At 37.6% G+C, this 16969-nt stretch overlaps 3 protein-coding genes across 3 annotated transcripts in view; 2 read left to right on the top strand and 1 right to left on the bottom strand.

Moving 5' to 3' along the window:
* The window catches only part of LOC129578841 (uncharacterized), a 125666-nt gene extending 116842 nt beyond the window's left edge, over positions 1-8824 (bottom strand). The window contains exon 1 of the mRNA XM_055468023.1: positions 6136-8824. Within this exon, the coding sequence (XP_055323998.1) occupies positions 6136-6262 (127 nt within the window). The 5' untranslated portion in view covers positions 6263-8824. The remainder of the gene's footprint in view (positions 1-6135) is intronic.
* Positions 8825-9336: 512 nt separating this feature from the next.
* On the top strand, positions 9337-13200 carry LOC129578843 (uncharacterized protein YdcI). The gene is made up of 10 exons (XM_055468029.1): positions 9337-9607; positions 9698-10144; positions 10241-10394; positions 10469-10707; positions 10772-10991; positions 11070-11214; positions 11287-11569; positions 11636-12025; positions 12095-12461; positions 12566-13200. Exons 1-10 carry the CDS (start codon positions 9504-9506, stop codon positions 12878-12880), a joined length of 2664 nt encoding a protein of 887 aa, XP_055324004.1. The 5' UTR covers positions 9337-9503; the 3' UTR covers positions 12881-13200.
* A 474-nt stretch (positions 13201-13674) lies between these two features.
* Positions 13675-16824, top strand: LOC129578844 (probable tubulin polyglutamylase ttll-15). Its single transcript, XM_055468030.1, has 5 exons — positions 13675-14325; positions 14418-15415; positions 15492-15582; positions 15668-15888; positions 15981-16824. The coding sequence occupies exons 1-5, from the start codon at positions 14323-14325 to the stop codon at positions 16297-16299; spliced, it is 1632 nt and encodes a 543-aa protein (XP_055324005.1). The 5' UTR covers positions 13675-14322; the 3' UTR covers positions 16300-16824.
* Positions 16825-16969: the final 145 nt, after the last annotated feature.

A 16969-nucleotide genomic window follows, 5' to 3' on the forward strand; every position in this document is an offset into this window, starting at 1 on the left:
GTGTGTGTGTGTGTGTGTGTGTGTGTGTGTGTGTGTGTGTGTGTGTGCATAATATCTATCGAAGAGCTGTTTAACTCAATCAGCCTTGGTTCTCGGTTCGTTCGGTGTGCAATGTAACAAAATGTAGCATAAATAAGCTTATTTGTAGTTCGACTTGTCAATTCAGGTTTTGCTAAACGTTGATTGTGAGAACGGAAAGAAAGAAGGGAGAACAAAGCAAATAAACGATGAAGCTTTTTCTTCTCTCTGTCATCCATTATTTATCCCGAAGATTATTCCCGTACTATGTGTTCGACAGGTTTGCCGCTTGGCTATCGTTGTGTGTAGGTAAGCTTTTTTTTGGGTCCATTCAACAATGTATGATCAGCAGCAGCAACACACCGCACTGTATTTCATTGAGTAAAACTTACTCATTTGGAGTCTCACATGATCGCCGACCCACTGAATAATGTCCACCGTGCGGAAAAAATATAAACGGCGTGGAAAACTCGGCTCCGTGTTTTTTTTTCTCTTGTGGGTGTGGGTGTGTGTGTTGCTTAATATCCATAATTAGATTTAACGGCTTTAGATGGGAGGCATCACTCGAACGGTTAATTCTTTTTGTGGTTTATCAAGTCAACTCTCTTCGGCTACCGTTGCCGTTACGACAGCCATTGCTGTTGCTGCCACTGCTGCTGTTATTTGGGATAAATATTTTTGTTGTTCATCCAGTGGTTTGCAAAATATTTTTCAAGAAGTTTATATGTATATACAGTATACACACTGAGACTTCCTTGCCACAAATCAAAGAACACAGCAACTACACTTGCTAAATATTTAAGATTTAATTTTGTCGGATATGCTATGAGCATTACGGCGTGACGGTGCACAAAACCGAATCGTGAGAGATTACTGTATATTTGAGTTTACAGTTTACAGAGGAACTGGAATAGCCGGATTACACAACACGATGTATATGTATATACACGTATTTATATACGGAGTCCGGTGCAAAGCAGAGGGAAAGAGAGAAAAAGGGATTGTCGTAAATTTTCATCACTATCAGATGCGATGAAACGAAAAAAGCGAAAAATAATACTTGTGGTCTTTCGAAATGTTGCTGCTGATGCTGTTGCTGTTTCTACGGTGTGCATCCAAGTGACTGTATAAATTGAATAGCACATATAGTTTAATGAAGAATAGGGCACAGATTGTGTATCCAACACAACATAACACACGCAAAATGTCTACTTCAATTATGAAGCCTGCAATAAATAACGTTTCAATGATTCGTTGCTTAATTATCGTAACATATGTACGATTTTCCACTGAAACATACATAAAAACATTACAATTCATCGCATTTCCGGAGCTTCCAACCGAAAGCGATTGCACATTCCACAGCCAAACACATTCGACCACTCTTTCCCATTGTCTCTCTCTCTCTCTAGTCGTCTCTTTCCCTCTATCGGTTATTTCGCTCACTGACTGACAATCATGGGCCATGCACAACCGCTTTCGACTACAACCTCAAATTTCTAACGTATGCATATAATATTTATTAAATTGCGGTTAGTAATTTAGTGGTCGATATAAATTAAATTTAATGTTTTCCCCAAAATGTTTATCAATATCATTATAAAACATACACATTAAAATGGTTTTGCCGTGCGTCCCGAAATTTTCTTTTGACGCTCGTTCTCCCATATTCACTCAGTACCTCATTTTCCCCAACCATTGCGTGAAACGGCAAGCGATTCGATTTACTCTTGAGCTACGCACACGAAACATTTGATTCAATAGTAAAATGTGTGTGTTTTAGCATCGGAGGTCGGCCTATTTCGTCCAAACAAACATGCAGAGGCGTATACATACAAAACATACGCACCATCATATCAACATCACTTTTATACTCACTCTACCCTATACATACACACACACACACACACACACACACACACACATACACACACACACACACAAACGCATATATATAACTTGCAACCGAACGATTTACATCACTTTGTGCCAATGCACTCGACCATATTTCATTCATCATATTTAGCTCGGGCAAATATGACAACATTGCCAAAGGTTGATTCATGTCAACTGCAAATATCGTTTCAATCGGTAATTAAAATAATGGCAAGTCGCACGACGAATCCACCACAATGATGCGAAGGGAGAGAATGGGAGAAAAAGAGAAAATTGAGGGAAATAAAAAAAACAACGGCAACAAGAAAAATAACATCGCAGCACAAACAAATATCTGCGGGAGGTTAAAATGTCGACTCATTCCCATTTGCCAAAAATATCGCTGTCGTATCACAAACATTTGTTCACAATTCACATGAACCTGTTTTTTTTTATTATTAATTTTTTTCTCTCGCTTGATTGTTATTTCTTTCTTATTTGCGTAATATTCTTGTTTTGTCACCGCGCTCGTATTTAACACAGTTAACAGCTGTGAACTGCCTATATTTTCGATGCAGCAATATATCTAGATTGACATTCACGAACTGGGAAAAAAAATTATGAAACGATCGATCGATGTTTTGACACGATACGTAATTGCTCTCGCAAATATGTTATAGTGCCATCAATTGGCGATTGAACACCGATTATAGATCGCATAAAATTTTCTGCTTGATTTTTATCGCAAACATTCGCGGAGTACGCAAAACATACATACTCACTCGCGAAATAGTGAGAGAGAGAGAGAGAAATGGAAAAAAAAATGGCAAACAATCGAAAAAAATAAGCGCAAAAGTACGCACAGTTAAACGCACATAATAATAAAATACATATGACAATTTTCTCAGTTCATATTATAGTCGTGGAATTCTTTTGTGTGTGTGTGTGTGTGTGTCAACGCGTCTTACGAAACATTTGATGCACGTCGCATGGTCGTTTGGCAGAAGAAAAAAAAGAGTACAAACGTATTAAACCGAATTGAATGCTTCTTGTAGTTCACTAAAGCCTAATGGCTTAAAAATGCTTTAGCACAAGTGTTAAGTAGGCAATATATACACAACGACGAGATGGCAAACGAGAAACGTAGAAGAAGCAGAAGAAAGCAAGAGAAAAACGCACACGAAATCGTATAAGAAGTTTGTATATTGATGCGCTTGTGTTCTCAAAAATGAATTTGCACACCCTTCGCTCGGAATGAAGAAGCCATAGAGCCATCAAGGAGGCTCGCTCGCGCGCACTCAAAACCATCGACTGTGTATTGCTCCTCATTCAACTTCTTTGTTTGCGTCGTCGTCGTTTCAATCTAAATACTGAGGTAATTTACCAAGGCTAACGAAAAAAAGGGGTGCATATATAATCAAATAGACTTAATGCGGCTGGATTTCATTTCGTTGGGATGATTGAAGCAAAAAAATGAACATTTATAACTTAAGGTATCTCATTCCGGCTCTCGCTCTTTCCCTCACTCTCAACCTATTGCTCGCCCACTCTATGTTTACCATTCTGAATGCGTGCAAGGGTGTTGTTGATGTGCTGCCCGTGTTTCGTTTACTCTCTGCACCAAATTGAGGGTGAATTTGTGTTGTTGCATATCTTAAACAAAAGCATTTTGCCTATCGCATGCATCGCACAGACATAATTTATACACCTCCCCCTCCATTCAGCCATTCATTGTCAATATATTTGGCTTTGCACGTTGACTTGACTCGTGGAAAATTGGGGTGGCCTCCGACGAAAATTGTCCAGACATACGTAAAAATTGTTGCATCGAAGCGTGCTATCAACATTGATACAGCAAATGCTTGTTAAAATAGAGAGTGGGAGTGAGAGTGAGAGTAGGAAGAGGAAGACGAAATGTAAAACGGAAAGAAAAAGCGCTGAGCAGAACGCAAGTTTCTTCTAGCCTATTTCAATGGCATACACACACACACACACACAGTTTTCACAGTTTGTCTTCATTTCATTTTTGCCATTTGCATTACGTATGCACGCTGCTTCTTTTCATATATATACATATAGACAATTTACCGTTGTCTATTCAAATCACATGATGAACATCTTCTTTCTGCTTCTCATGTTATTCTCTTTTTCCTTTCTTCTACTCTGCCGTAACAATATTGCGAATGGCATATGCTCTTTCGTTCGCTTTGCGTGTACATGGCAGATAGTGCGACGACAAAATATACAGAAAATGAAATGAATGAAAAACATACACCAGAGATAGAGTGAAAAAAGGGAAAAAATTAAGTCTGAAAGTGAATATTTTTTTGGTTCATTCCAAAATATGAACCACGCTCTGTCGTGGTGCTCGCAGGAAGTCATGGCTCAATGCTAAATAGAAACGTTTCTGCATTTCGAATGGTTTTGACGCATCAAACGGTAGAGAGCGAAAAAAACAAACAAGTAAGTGAGATGCGGGGAAAAAATGTTTCGCAGAACATTCGCTATTGAATGTACGCCAGACAAGGATAAATGACGAAAATATTTATTATTAGACGTTATTATATCATCTTTTTGTAGCGTTTTGCTCCTTGCTGACTTTTCCATTTTACCTCTCGACCCAGCAAGCGAACGAGCGCATTCGCGTTCACAAAAGTCGACAATGAGATCCGTGAATAGCATGTGTCCATAAAATAGCATTCAACGCTTGAGCGAAAAAGAGATAGAAAAAGAGGGAATTTTTTTTAAAAAAAATAGCACACAGAGACGCTGGCTGTTCAAAAACTCTTCAAAAAGCTTTTATTACGCGTTCACAATTCGTAGTGCATGCAATTTCATGCCGTGGATCATGGGGCAATTTGGAGAGCACTTTCCACCAGTTTCAACAGACACACGGGCAAAGAATTAAATTGCAATGATTGCGCGCGTACACACAGAAAAGAATCCCCGGAAATTTAAGGTGTTCGCCGTAAAATTTGACATTTATATATAAATTTCTATGTACATTTTACCGGCAACACTTGAATTTTCCGGGCGATGACATAATTTCAAATATTCCAACAGAAATTAGCGCCATCTGTCATTTCAAGCGGTAAAATATATATAGTATTTGATAAAATGTTCAAAAATATGTCATCGCCCGGAAAATTGAAGTGTTGCCGGTAAAATGTATATAGAAATTTATATATAAATGTCAAATTTTACGGCGAACACCCAAAATTCCCGGGGATTCTTTTCTGTGTGTAGACCTACGTATAAATACTGTTTAAAGCCGCGTTGCATGGAATGGAATGCAATGCGTTCTCATTTTAGCAAAATATTCCATGAATACGTCCCCGGAATGCCGTTTCGTCGCTTGTTCAAACTCTATGCAGAAGCACCAGCGCCAGCCAGCAGCCAGCATGCGAAAGTTCATCATTGGCATTACGGACAATTTTTTTCTGTTCTGTTCTCTTCCCATACCCTGTGTCGGTATTTCAATTTTAAATATTTGCAAACGCAAATTGGTGTAGCTTAAGAATTATTTACACAGATTAAATCTTTTTTTTTCACCAAATATCTATTTGCCCTATCAACACCGTCGCAATGTTGTCATTTTCTGTCGTTGTTGTTGCAACACAAAGCTATCATCGTTTCATCAAAATTTTCTATCGCGTTGTGTCATATTTTTTCATACGTACGTCCCTTCTGGTAGATGCTAACCGCTTTCGATTCACACATTCAACATATGAAACTAAAAATCGCCCGTTCGATCTATTTTTGGTTATTGCAGGTGTAAATCAAATTGTGCCCATAAAACAACGGTACAATTACGTGACGGTGCGAATTTTCTATTCAATTTTCAATGAAAATATCATTAAATATTTGACTTGATTGGTTTATGAATTTGGTGGCTCGCTCTCGTTTGTTCGCTTGCCCGCTCCGCCCGCTTGATGCAAGTGAAGCCATTACAAAATCTGAAATGGAATATAGCGACGAATGAATGGGCGAGCGCGCGGACCCTGTGGGAAAAAGGATTCAAAAGTTCTTTCGATACGGCACATATATAGAGATAGATGTGTGTAATGTTTCGAATACGTTGCTGCGTCAGCAATTCGGATTTCGATCCATGGGAATACCCATCAAATTATTGTGCTTTTAGGTAGGGTTCGACCATGAATTATTTATATTTTCTCAAAATGTGTTTATATATATATATGAATGTAGTATATATTCGCAATTTGTTTTACAAGCAACACTTACCCTGAAATGCGGCCTCTCGGCTCAATTCCGATTCAATGCATTGTACAGCAATTACAACCAGCAGAACAGGTAATCCAATATTTATCCACATTTTATTCCAACCACCGCACATTTTTTGCACCAACATTTTCCACAAGCCAATTTATTCTCTTCCTCTCTCTTTCATACACAACACACACTCTCTCTGTTTCTCTCTCTTTTCTTCTTTCCTCCTTTTCTTCGCTTATTTTTGTTTTATTTTTTTTATTTTGTATGTTTGTCTTTTCGCGAAGGCGCGCGATTTTCCCATTCGGTACCCTCTTTTATATGTATGGATGTTGCAAAACCGTTCTTTAGCTTAATTTCAATCGTGTAGATTTGCTTTGTTGTATTGTATTGTATTGTTGAGGTTCGGTGTGATTTCACATCAAATTTTCAAGATCATCGTAAGAGATGAATGCTGTTAATCGAGAAAAGAGCAATGCACTTGTATGTGTATACAAGCACTTATCTGTACGACTGCCGACCGACCGACCCACAGAACATTCGTTTTGTGTATTTGTAAGTGTGTATGTGTGCTTCTTAACTTTCGCCTCTTCGGTAATCTCTGGTGTGACGACGATGGCCACAAATAAATAACGAATACGTTTTTGCCAATAAGACTCTCTCTGCCAAACACACAGAGAGAGAGGGAGTTTGATATTTTATTCGACAATGCCACTTGCCTTGCTTGCTATTGTTACATCGCGGCAAACCACCACCATTCACTACTCTGTCTCTGTTTTTTTGCCACTCACTTTGTTTTGCAGTCCGTACCGAATTAAAGCATTTACGTGGTCGCCAAACTTTTCTCCAGCGTCTCACTTCAATCGGTCTCTCGTTCCTTCTCACTCTTTATCTATATCTCTCTCTCTCTCTCTCTCCTTTTCTCAATTCAACTTGATTCACTTCGTTTGTTGACTTTCAACAGTTACAGTTACAGTTACCATCCGAATGGGGGCCTATTCCTTCAGCTGAATGGTGGTCATATAATAAAAACCGTAATAGATTTATATTACTTCGAGTTGGAAATAAACGAGCGAGAGAGAGAAAAAAAATGGTTTCTTCTCATATGATCGCGAATGTAGATTTCACCTTTCGGATTTTGTTTCTCATTTTCTGCTCAGCTCCCTTTTTATTATATATACGTATGTTATATTATGTGGTATATGTGTATGTTTTTTTACTGTTTATAAATAATTGATGGAACCAAAAGGAAAATTTGTTTGCGGCAAAGTTTTGTTATGGCTCCGTTTTCATGTACATATAGGTGCTTTAATTTTCATTCTGTTACTCTTTTGACGCTCAAAATACAATTCATTCGCATGTAATAAGTTAATAGAACTTGCGTGTATTGCCGTTTTCTGTTTATTTCATTTTAGTCGATGGAACACAAAGGAACAACGACGCCGTCACATTGAACGATGGCAAAGGTAAAACCAACACTGAATTTTGTCGTTTTTGCCGTACACAAAAGCTCAAAAGTAACACATAAATTCTCATTCGAATTTCATTTGCAGCGCGACGCTATATTTTCCTTTTCACGTCTCGTTCGGCGGGCTCCAGTTTGTTCGTCTCGTTGTCTCTGGGCTTTGCTATCTATGTTTACGTTGCCAGCACGCATCGACCAATCTTCAGCTCACACACATTCAAATGCGACTAGATTCACAGCGCGAGCAAAAGAAAATCATCGAATCTATATCAAATCAACTGAAATACCTTCAAGGGACACGCACGCACAAATACACGCATCAGTTTTTGTTTTGGGGGAGACGACGACGACAACAAGAGAGAAAGAAACACAGTCGAAAAGTATAAAGCAAACGACACAAATTTACTGTAAAATATTAATAGAAAAGAATGGATTCGACAGGGAGTGAAAAAAACGAGGCAAAATCCATCAACTGATATCTTGTTTTCTTTATATACTTATTATTTTGGATTGATTCTTTTGATATGTCGCTGTCTTTCTATTCTTTCCTCTTTTTTTTTTGTATTCAAACAAATCTTTTAACGGATGTCTCATTTATTTCGATATGCTGATTTGGGCTGAGATATGCGAAACAAACAAAAAACATATATAACGCACACATCACACACCGAGCCAACAGCCACTTCGATACACGAAACCACTTCGACACACGAAACGTACTCAATCACTTGCACGATTCCAAATTGGCAGCCAAATTTGATGTTGTTCGGTCTTTGTCTCTTATCAACACGGAGTCTCCGCGCACTGAATCGTCTTTATTATTTATTTGAAATTCGCATAATCCACCATGGTTTCGGGTATCAATGAAAATATTTGGGTGTATGAGTTGTCTTTTCTATTTTGTTCGGTTTCGGTTTTCTGTATCCGTGTCGGTGTTTTCGTTGCTTGACGATGTCAATTAACAAATAGAAACAAAAATTAACTGATTCTAGCCGAAAAATCGTCCGAAAAATTAAGTGATTCAATCAATTAAACGCATTGATTTCTCCACGTACGAATGTACGTCTAGTGGGCGATCAGCGCGTTAACACAGTACCAACACGATGGAAGAACACATGAACCAAGCGATGATTGTTTGGTTTTCGATAGAATGAAAAGCACTGGTGTCACAACTACTTGAACTCTCATCTCCAACTGAAGCCGCGAATTGTGAGTCAATGCTTTGAAACAGGCATCATTCAGTTGCTACTGTGCCATTCCGAATGGAGTACACACAATTCCATTGCTATTTTTTTCCGATAATTTTCCACTCGCACGCACACAACGGTATGCGCGCGTACATTGAATTTACGAGTAAGCGGTAGCATGTGTGTTGGTTCCCATGTTGTAAGATTCAATGGATCATATTTTCCATCCACACTGTGGCCACCGAAAACGAAGACATTTTACTGAGGGGGTGCATAACAGTACGTCACCGATTTTTGGACTGGCGCACAACATTTCGCCATAGCTGATAGTGTTGTTTTGATCTTTTTCGATAGAAATTCAGTGTTTTCCATTTATATTTCTTACGAAATGAATTTTAATTCAATATTTTACACAAAAAGAATTAAATTTCTATCAAAAAAATCGCAACATTATTTGTTTTCACCGAGTTGTAGTGCAACTTTCAAGTTTTTCAACTGCCACCTGAAGTTGAAACGATTCAAAAATTGCTTGTCAATAGGGATTGTACGATGACGTTTAGCACCAAACCAACAATGACACATGCACAGCGAAGAGTTTGACACTTTTAAAACCGAATACCCGTTAGTGATACAATCTGCTTATTCACAGTCGTCCACTGTGTCTCGTTTGTTTATTTGTACGACCGTGATTTGCTTTGCTTTTGTTTCTGTCGGTTCTATCGGCACTTATTATGTCTGCGATAAATAAACGATCAACTCGAAAACGCGCTACAGTTGCCTATGTAGTGTCGTCCAGTGAGAGCGAAGACGAAGCAAGTCCAAAGAAAAAGCAAAAGTATTACATTGTTGCGTTTCATTTTATCGGTACTTGAGTTAATAGTTAATCATTACGATATTTATATGATTTTATTTTTTGGACTGATAGAAAAATGGGATGTTCTGGGTCAAAGCAAAAGAATGTTGTCAATGAGACCATAAGCCGCAAACGAAATGCGGAAAATGTTGTACAGAATGTGGAAATGGTGAAAGGAAAAACTGCAGCAAAACCAAGCCGGCAAAAATTGGCACGTGTCGATGCTGCAAAATCGGATGAGCAAACCACCGGTTGGACTGATGTAAATACGTCTGTACAACGTTCAGTTACACCTCCACCACGTGTAATTGTGCCACCACCGTCACCACCAGCACCAGCATCGAAACGAGCGTCGAAATCAACACGCAGTAAATGGACCGATGAAGAGCTATTGTGTCAATTGCAATTGTTGGATTCCGAAACCAGTTCAAACATTGTTCGCATGTTTGATGAGGGCAACACAATTCCATTTATGTGCCGTTATCGACGTGAAATGATTGGAAACCTTAGTGCGGATGAGTGAGTTGAGATCAAATTTCAAAAACAACAACAACAACAACATTCACGGCAACTCTTTCATGTTGGAATTTGTATGATGTGAATTTTCGTTTTCAGAATGCGCGACATCAAAATCACATACAATCACATCAAAAATATTCGTGCGCGTGCCGAAACCATTGTTAAGGATTTGCAAAAACGGGATCTGCTTGACGATGAAATTGAAGAGGAAATTTTTGCAGCTAAATCATTGGACGCTCTTGATCATTTGGTGAGTGGTTTAAAGATTAGATTCAATTGGAATTATTTACAGTGAACATTTTTCAATTTTTTTTTCCGTTGCAGTACGCACCATTCAGAGCGGCCAGCAAATCATCATTGTTTGAGCGTGCCAAGGCACTCGGTCTTGAAGATGCCGCCAATAAATTGTTACATGAATCGCGTTGTTCGCTGAATTTCTCCGAATTCGTGAAGAAATCCACCGACGGTCTTGATACCGTGGATAAGGTTAAAGAAGGTGTTAAAAATATCGTTTCGCATATTTTTAGCAAAGACACCGATGTTTTGGAAGCCATCGAAAATATGTAAGAGTATTTCAGTTGGATTTTCATCATCACAGTATCACATTAAGTACTGTTTGTTTATTAGATTGAAGCGGCACAACAATGGCATCAAAATTGAAACGTCTGAAAATACAAAAGTCACGAAGGCACACAAAGAAGACATTCCAAAGGGTGATAGCAAAAAAGGTGACAAGAAACGCGGTGATAATCCCCGAAAATTTGAGATATACTTCAATTTTCAGGGATACTTGAACAATATGCACTCACATCAAACGCTTGCCATTAATCGTGGCGAAAATCTCAAGGTACATTTATTTATCCACATTCAAAATTTGCTTTGCCGAAATCACGAACTAAACACAGACATTGTTGTTTGTTTACAGTTCTTATCAGTTAAAATTGTGATACCCGATCGCATTCAAAACGAAATATACAAACTCATCCAAAACAAGTATTTTGTTAACGCAAACAATCCGGAGTACAAGAGCCTGCTATCAGCCGCACTAAACGACGCATACTCGAAGAAATGTGAGACATTTTACTTAAGATACACAACTATGTGCATATTTTTAAACTCGAAATGTTTTTTTTTCATCGCAGTGAAACCACTGATGAATCGTCAGATTCGTTCACTTTTGACAAAGAATGCCGAAAAAGAATCGGTGGAAGTGTTTGCGAAAAATTTGAAGCAACTTCTTTTGGTGAAGCCGGTTAAAGGAAAGCGAATTCTGGGTGTAGATCCAGGTTTTAAAAATGGTTGTAAATTAGCACTGATCTCGGAACAGAATGATGTTCTCGATACTGACACCATCTATCCGCACACAAAAAAGGACCAAATTATGATCTATGAACACAAGGTCATCAATATGCTGCGAAAAAATAGGTGAGTACACAAATCAATTGAATGAAACGGTTTTCTGAACGATAATTTCGGTATGTTTTCTCTCAGATGTGAGGTGATTGCCATTGGCAATGGGACTGCTTGCCGTGAAACAGAAGCTTGGATCTCGCAATTGATATCCCGTGATGTATTTCACTCGGAATCCGTTCAGTATTGCATTGTCAGTGAGAATGGTGCTTCGATTTACTCATGCAGCGATGTGGCCAAACACGAATTCCCCAATATGGATGTGAATTTAATAAGTGCCGTATCGATTGCGCGTCGACTAAGCGATCCGCTGGCTGAATTGGTGAAAATCGAACCGAAGCATTTGGGCGTCGGAATGTATCAACATGACATAAATGAAAAGTATCTCATGGAATCGTTAAATGAAATCGTATCAGAGTGCGTAAGTTTCGTCGGAGTTGATATTAACACAGCGAGTGTTGCGATTTTGAAGTAAGTTCCATATTCATATTGATCAATTGGTTCATTTCCAAATATAATAAAATGTTACATTACCAACAGACACATCGCTGGAATGAATGCAACGCGTGCCGAAAATATCGTAAAATACCGCGCAGAAAAGGGTCCATTCAAATCAAGAGACGAAGTCAAGAAGGTCAAAGCAATCGGAGCAAAGACGTTCGAGCAGTGTGCCGGTTTCATATGGATTGATTTTGCCACTGCCAATCTGAAGGGAAAACCAAACATTCTTGACTCAACTTGGGTACATCCCGAAAGTTATGAGGTTGCAAAGAAAATAATTGCCAAATTCCAACTATCGCTCAATGACATTGGCACTGAACCGTTTATCGCGCGCATTAAACAAGCTCAAGATGAAAATGCCACAATTGGCGAGTTGGCCAAACAATTTCGTATACCAGTGCCCAGAGTATGTTTTTATGATTTCAAAATTGACATTGTCCCTTCCATTTGATGCAAATTCTCATTTTTGTAGAGATTTTTTTATATTTGAATTTTACTTTTGTTTTCTAGGTCGAAGGTATCCTCGAGGCTCTTGCGAGAGAACTTCAAAAGGATTATCGTGATGAAGCTGACATTCGGCCACTCTTTAAACAAGGTCTCTTGAAAATGTCTGATCTGAAAGTTGGAACAACGGTAACGGGAGCCGTGACAAATATCACAACATTCGGATATTTTGTTGACATTGGCGTTGAAAATAATGGATTGATTCATTCAAAGCAAATGCGCGGACAAGTACCAAACATTGGGGATCGTGTAAACGCGTATGTCATGGCGGTTGATCAAGAACGAGGACGAATTCAACTTCGGCTTGAGAACATTCTTTGAACAACCGATATTTCAACAATTCCATTTTGTAATTTGTAATCATATTTATACTATTCGTCACTCGCACGGACTATCGTCTGCGGTGAAAAAGAAATTGTTGAGATACGTAAATGTTTCGATTCATAACTCCGAATTTATTATTCGTTAGTAGACAACTAACTAATAAAGTTAAAATTTTGTGGAGAAGAAAAAAACATTTTGTGATTATATCCAATATCCAATATCCAATAATTGGTCAACTGTATGACTTCAGTTTGTGTTGAATCATTTTTTACAGTAATTATTCAAAGAATAAAAATCATAATTTGTCATTATCAAAATTTGCATTTTTTGGAATTGAATGCGAAAGCAACTTGGTTACGCTTGAATTTTTGTTCAAAACATCAAAATATTTGTTTGAAGAAAATCGTCGATCATTACGCATTCATGCTCTGAAATTAGTCTATAAAAGTCGATTTAATCGAAATTCTTTTTTTGGCGAAAGTTCAACATTAAGTAAAACCATCGAAATCAAAACCAAAATTTTTGCTGCATGTCTACTATGTTTTTGTTTCTTTGTAGAACAATAAATTGCTTATCGCAAAATGACTCGAGGCGATTAAATTAAAATCATTATAACGCACTAAATAATGCCGTTTTCAGATAAAACATTGGTACAAATCTCAACAACCAAAATTGCTAATCGCGTGGTCAACAAATATTCGGTGTTTGCCTGTAACCACCGCCAATATGAGTGTGCGTTTGAATAAAAAAAATCGGTTTTTGGAACATAATGCATCGAATCGAATCGAACGGCCGCGTTAAGTATGCATTGGATGGAGTGTATCTTTGGTGTTGAGTACAGAAGAGATGCGAGTACTAAAAACAACAAACATTTGTATGGTATTCGCAGTGTATATGCACGGCACATGGTGCGTTGACAGTGTATCTGTCTACCTTTTGTTTGTTATTCCTTACCTCTTTAGCATCTCTAATGCTGCGTACTGTCATGCTTCAACTCATCAATGGTAAAACAGTTAAAAGTCATTTAACAACACACAGCACTATCTCTCTCTCTCTCTCTCTCTCTCTCTCTCTTTCTCTCTCTCTCTCGTAACACTGTGTATTTTTACTTGTGTTGTGCGTTCATTCAATTCTTCCTCTTCTTTTTCTTATTTCTCTCTTTGCACGCACTGAGCTCAAACTTTCCAAAACGGCATAAAATGTCCAAATCATATTCTAATTTGTAATTAAATAAACATTATTGTTTGTCAGTTTGACAATTTTGTTTCTCCACTCATAAGAGTTCGTTGAGTTTATTTTCAAAACGAAAAATTCATTTAGTTTGTCCACGACACCAGATAAATAATGACCTACATTGTTCAATTAAAAAATTGATGTGTCGTATTCGGAAGATAGAAAAAACGAAATTTCTAATCCCATAATTAAAACGCGTTGTGATCATGGTGAGTTAATATTATTAATTGATGCGATCAATTGAATTGTACATACATAGATAAATGGTGTGTATATGTGTTGTTTTTTTCGTTTATTATAGGGTTCACCAAAAACTAGTTCAAAGCCGAGCGGTAAAGCAGATGACGTAGTAAAGTCTCAAGAGCCAGTTGAAAAAACGAAAACGCTTGATGCATTAAACTATTCATTTTTGGATTTGCGAACAGCTCAAGGGCAAATCCTATTTCTTTTAATATCAATTGCACTGTCCGTACTCATTCAATCGCTTCCAATTGGCACATTTCGGTTTGCTTTCAATCAAGCCGAAATTCTACATGTCCACACCACCGAACCAATACGACGTGAATGCAATCAAACACCAACCAGTGCACCGGTCAAACAACCCACTTACTGGATTTATGGCAAAAGTGACAACGAAGCTCATTTGAGGCATGTAAAAAATGTGCTACAACGAATCGGCTATGTAAAAGTTACAAATGAAACCACTGACTGGGATTTACTCTGGGCACATGACTATCCATTTAGAGTACTCTATCCAAAGTTACAGCAGAATCTTAAAATGCACCAGAGAATTAATCACTTCCCGGGGTGTGGTTTTATTACAAATAAAGTGGATTTGGCCACAACCAATCTAGAATTCATACCGAAAGCATTTCGATTGCCAGAAGATCGGAAGAAATTCATTGAATATGCGGAGAAAAATCCGGAGAAAATGTTTGTTCAAAAACATAATCAACATCGTCATATCAATATTAAACCGGTGAAGGAGATCAATTACAATGATAACGATACATTTGTACAAGAATACATTGATAATCCACTGTTAGTGGATGGGCATAAATTCGATATTGGTGTTTATGTTATCATCACTTCCGTCGATCCATTGAGAGTTTATATTTACAAAGGTGACATTTTATTCCGGTTTTGCCCGCAAAAGTACTACCCATTTGATCCAAAAAACGTTGACAAGTACATTGTTGGAGATGATTATCTGCCCGTTTGGGATGTGCCATCGTTGGCTCCATTTTATAATGGTCTTGGATTTGGCATGAAAGATTCATTCGACGCATACATTCGCAAGTATGGACAATTTAATAAAACATTATGAAATTGTTGTTATTTTTATTGCCGGATATTTATTATCTTGCATTCGCAGCAAGAACCGCGATCCGAGCGGAGTTTGGCTTCAAGTTGAGGCAGCCATTCGAGGTATACTTCTGAACAAGGAGAAACATATCATCAATGCTGTAAGTGATTTTTAGTTTCGCTCAAAAATTTGATATTTCATAAACGGTAAACATTGAAATTAATTGATTTTCATGGCTATTTCAGTTGAAAAACTACCGCAACAAACGGAATTTCTTCGAAATGATGCGTTTTGACTTGATTGTCGATGATAATTTGCGCGTTTACCTTATGGAAGCGAACATGAGTCCGAACTTATCGTCGGCTCACTTTCTACAAAACACATTGCTGTACGAACAGGTCATCTATAATTTGATGAATCTCGTCGGAGTCGGCTCTTCAATACATCGTGAATCATTGCGAACACGGTCGGTTGAATGAACATATTTTTCAAAAAAAAAATTCATTGCATGAATTGAAGTACTCATATTTGATATTTTTTTTCTATCGCCTCATTCAGAACCACTGATGCAGAGCAAATGATGTCAGCGGATAAAAATATTGCCGTCTTGGCGGAGCACTGTGCAAGTGAAAAGTGTGCCGAATCGTGTGAGCTGCCCGAATGTAAATTGTGTCGACCATGTCTATCGGCTCAAGACGTAAGAGATTTGCATACAGCGTACCGTGAGCACGTCAATCGTGGTGATACCAAAAGAATTTTTCCAGTGCCAATAATCGATGGAAAACTACCAGATTTAAGTGATCTGAATGAAAAGAATCAAAAAATGTCACGCTGGTTTGCTGGCAAATGTGCAATGGAATCAACATGGTGCTCATAAAGAGAACGAGGGAAAAAAAACTACCAATGCTTTTGCTAAGTTAGACAAGTTGAAATGCACACATTTGAAAGAAAAGACAAATATTAGAATTATTTAGAAGACAGAAATATTTTTCAGTAGAAAATTAGTATGAAGAAGAATGCTTCCGATTGATGACAATACTATATAACATGTGAAGAGATTCCCATAATTTCTTCCGTCCGAAACGAATGAACAAATTGTTATTATACACAAATATTTTATTTTATTTTTAAGTTATTGTTGAATATTATTGCAGTCTAGTTTTCCGGTACTTAAAAACATATTTTATGAACTACCCGACCTGAATGTATGAAATAATGTGAATGCCAATAGTTCACAATGTAAAGAATTTTTTTTGTTTTCAAATGAAATTTTAAATGGTACAAACTATTTTATTCAAATATTCATGTCAATTCTATTGACCCAATATTTTAACATATGTTGTTAGTCAGAAAATGGTCGATTGAACCGCTCAAAATAAAGTTGGAAATTTTATTCAATACGTACATAGGATTATAAATTTTCTTTGAAAATTATGATTTTTCTTTCAAGTATCTGTTTCCTTTTTTCACATATTCTCAAGTCAAAAGTGATTGCCCATTCCATTACAGTAACGATTATTACTCTACACTATGGCGATGAAAAGAAA

This window comes from Sitodiplosis mosellana, unplaced genomic scaffold (genome assembly GCF_009176505.1).
Source record: "Sitodiplosis mosellana isolate CC-2019 unplaced genomic scaffold, AAFC_SMos_1.0 Smas_scaffold_6226, whole genome shotgun sequence".
Taxonomy (NCBI): domain Eukaryota; kingdom Metazoa; phylum Arthropoda; class Insecta; order Diptera; family Cecidomyiidae; genus Sitodiplosis; species Sitodiplosis mosellana.

What these genes read in the sequence shown, in the direction of transcription:
- LOC129578844 (XM_055468030.1), top strand. An exon ending in AGAAACATATCATCAATGCT is followed by an intron (nt 15,583 to 15,667) that starts GTAAGTGATTTT and finishes TGGCTATTTCAG; the next exon opens with TTGAAAAACTACCGCAACAA. An exon ending in CGTGAATCATTGCGAACACG is followed by an intron (nt 15,889 to 15,980) that starts GTCGGTTGAATG and finishes CGCCTCATTCAG; the next exon opens with AACCACTGATGCAGAGCAAA.
- LOC129578843 (XM_055468029.1), top strand. Translation starts at nt 9,504, where the DNA reads ATGTCTGCGATAAATAAACGATCAACTCGAAAACGCGCTACAGTTGCC. An exon ending in TGGACGCTCTTGATCATTTG is followed by an intron (nt 10,395 to 10,468) that starts GTGAGTGGTTTA and finishes TTTCCGTTGCAG; the next exon opens with TACGCACCATTCAGAGCGGC. An exon ending in AATATGCTGCGAAAAAATAG is followed by an intron (nt 11,570 to 11,635) that starts GTGAGTACACAA and finishes GTTTTCTCTCAG; the next exon opens with ATGTGAGGTGATTGCCATTG.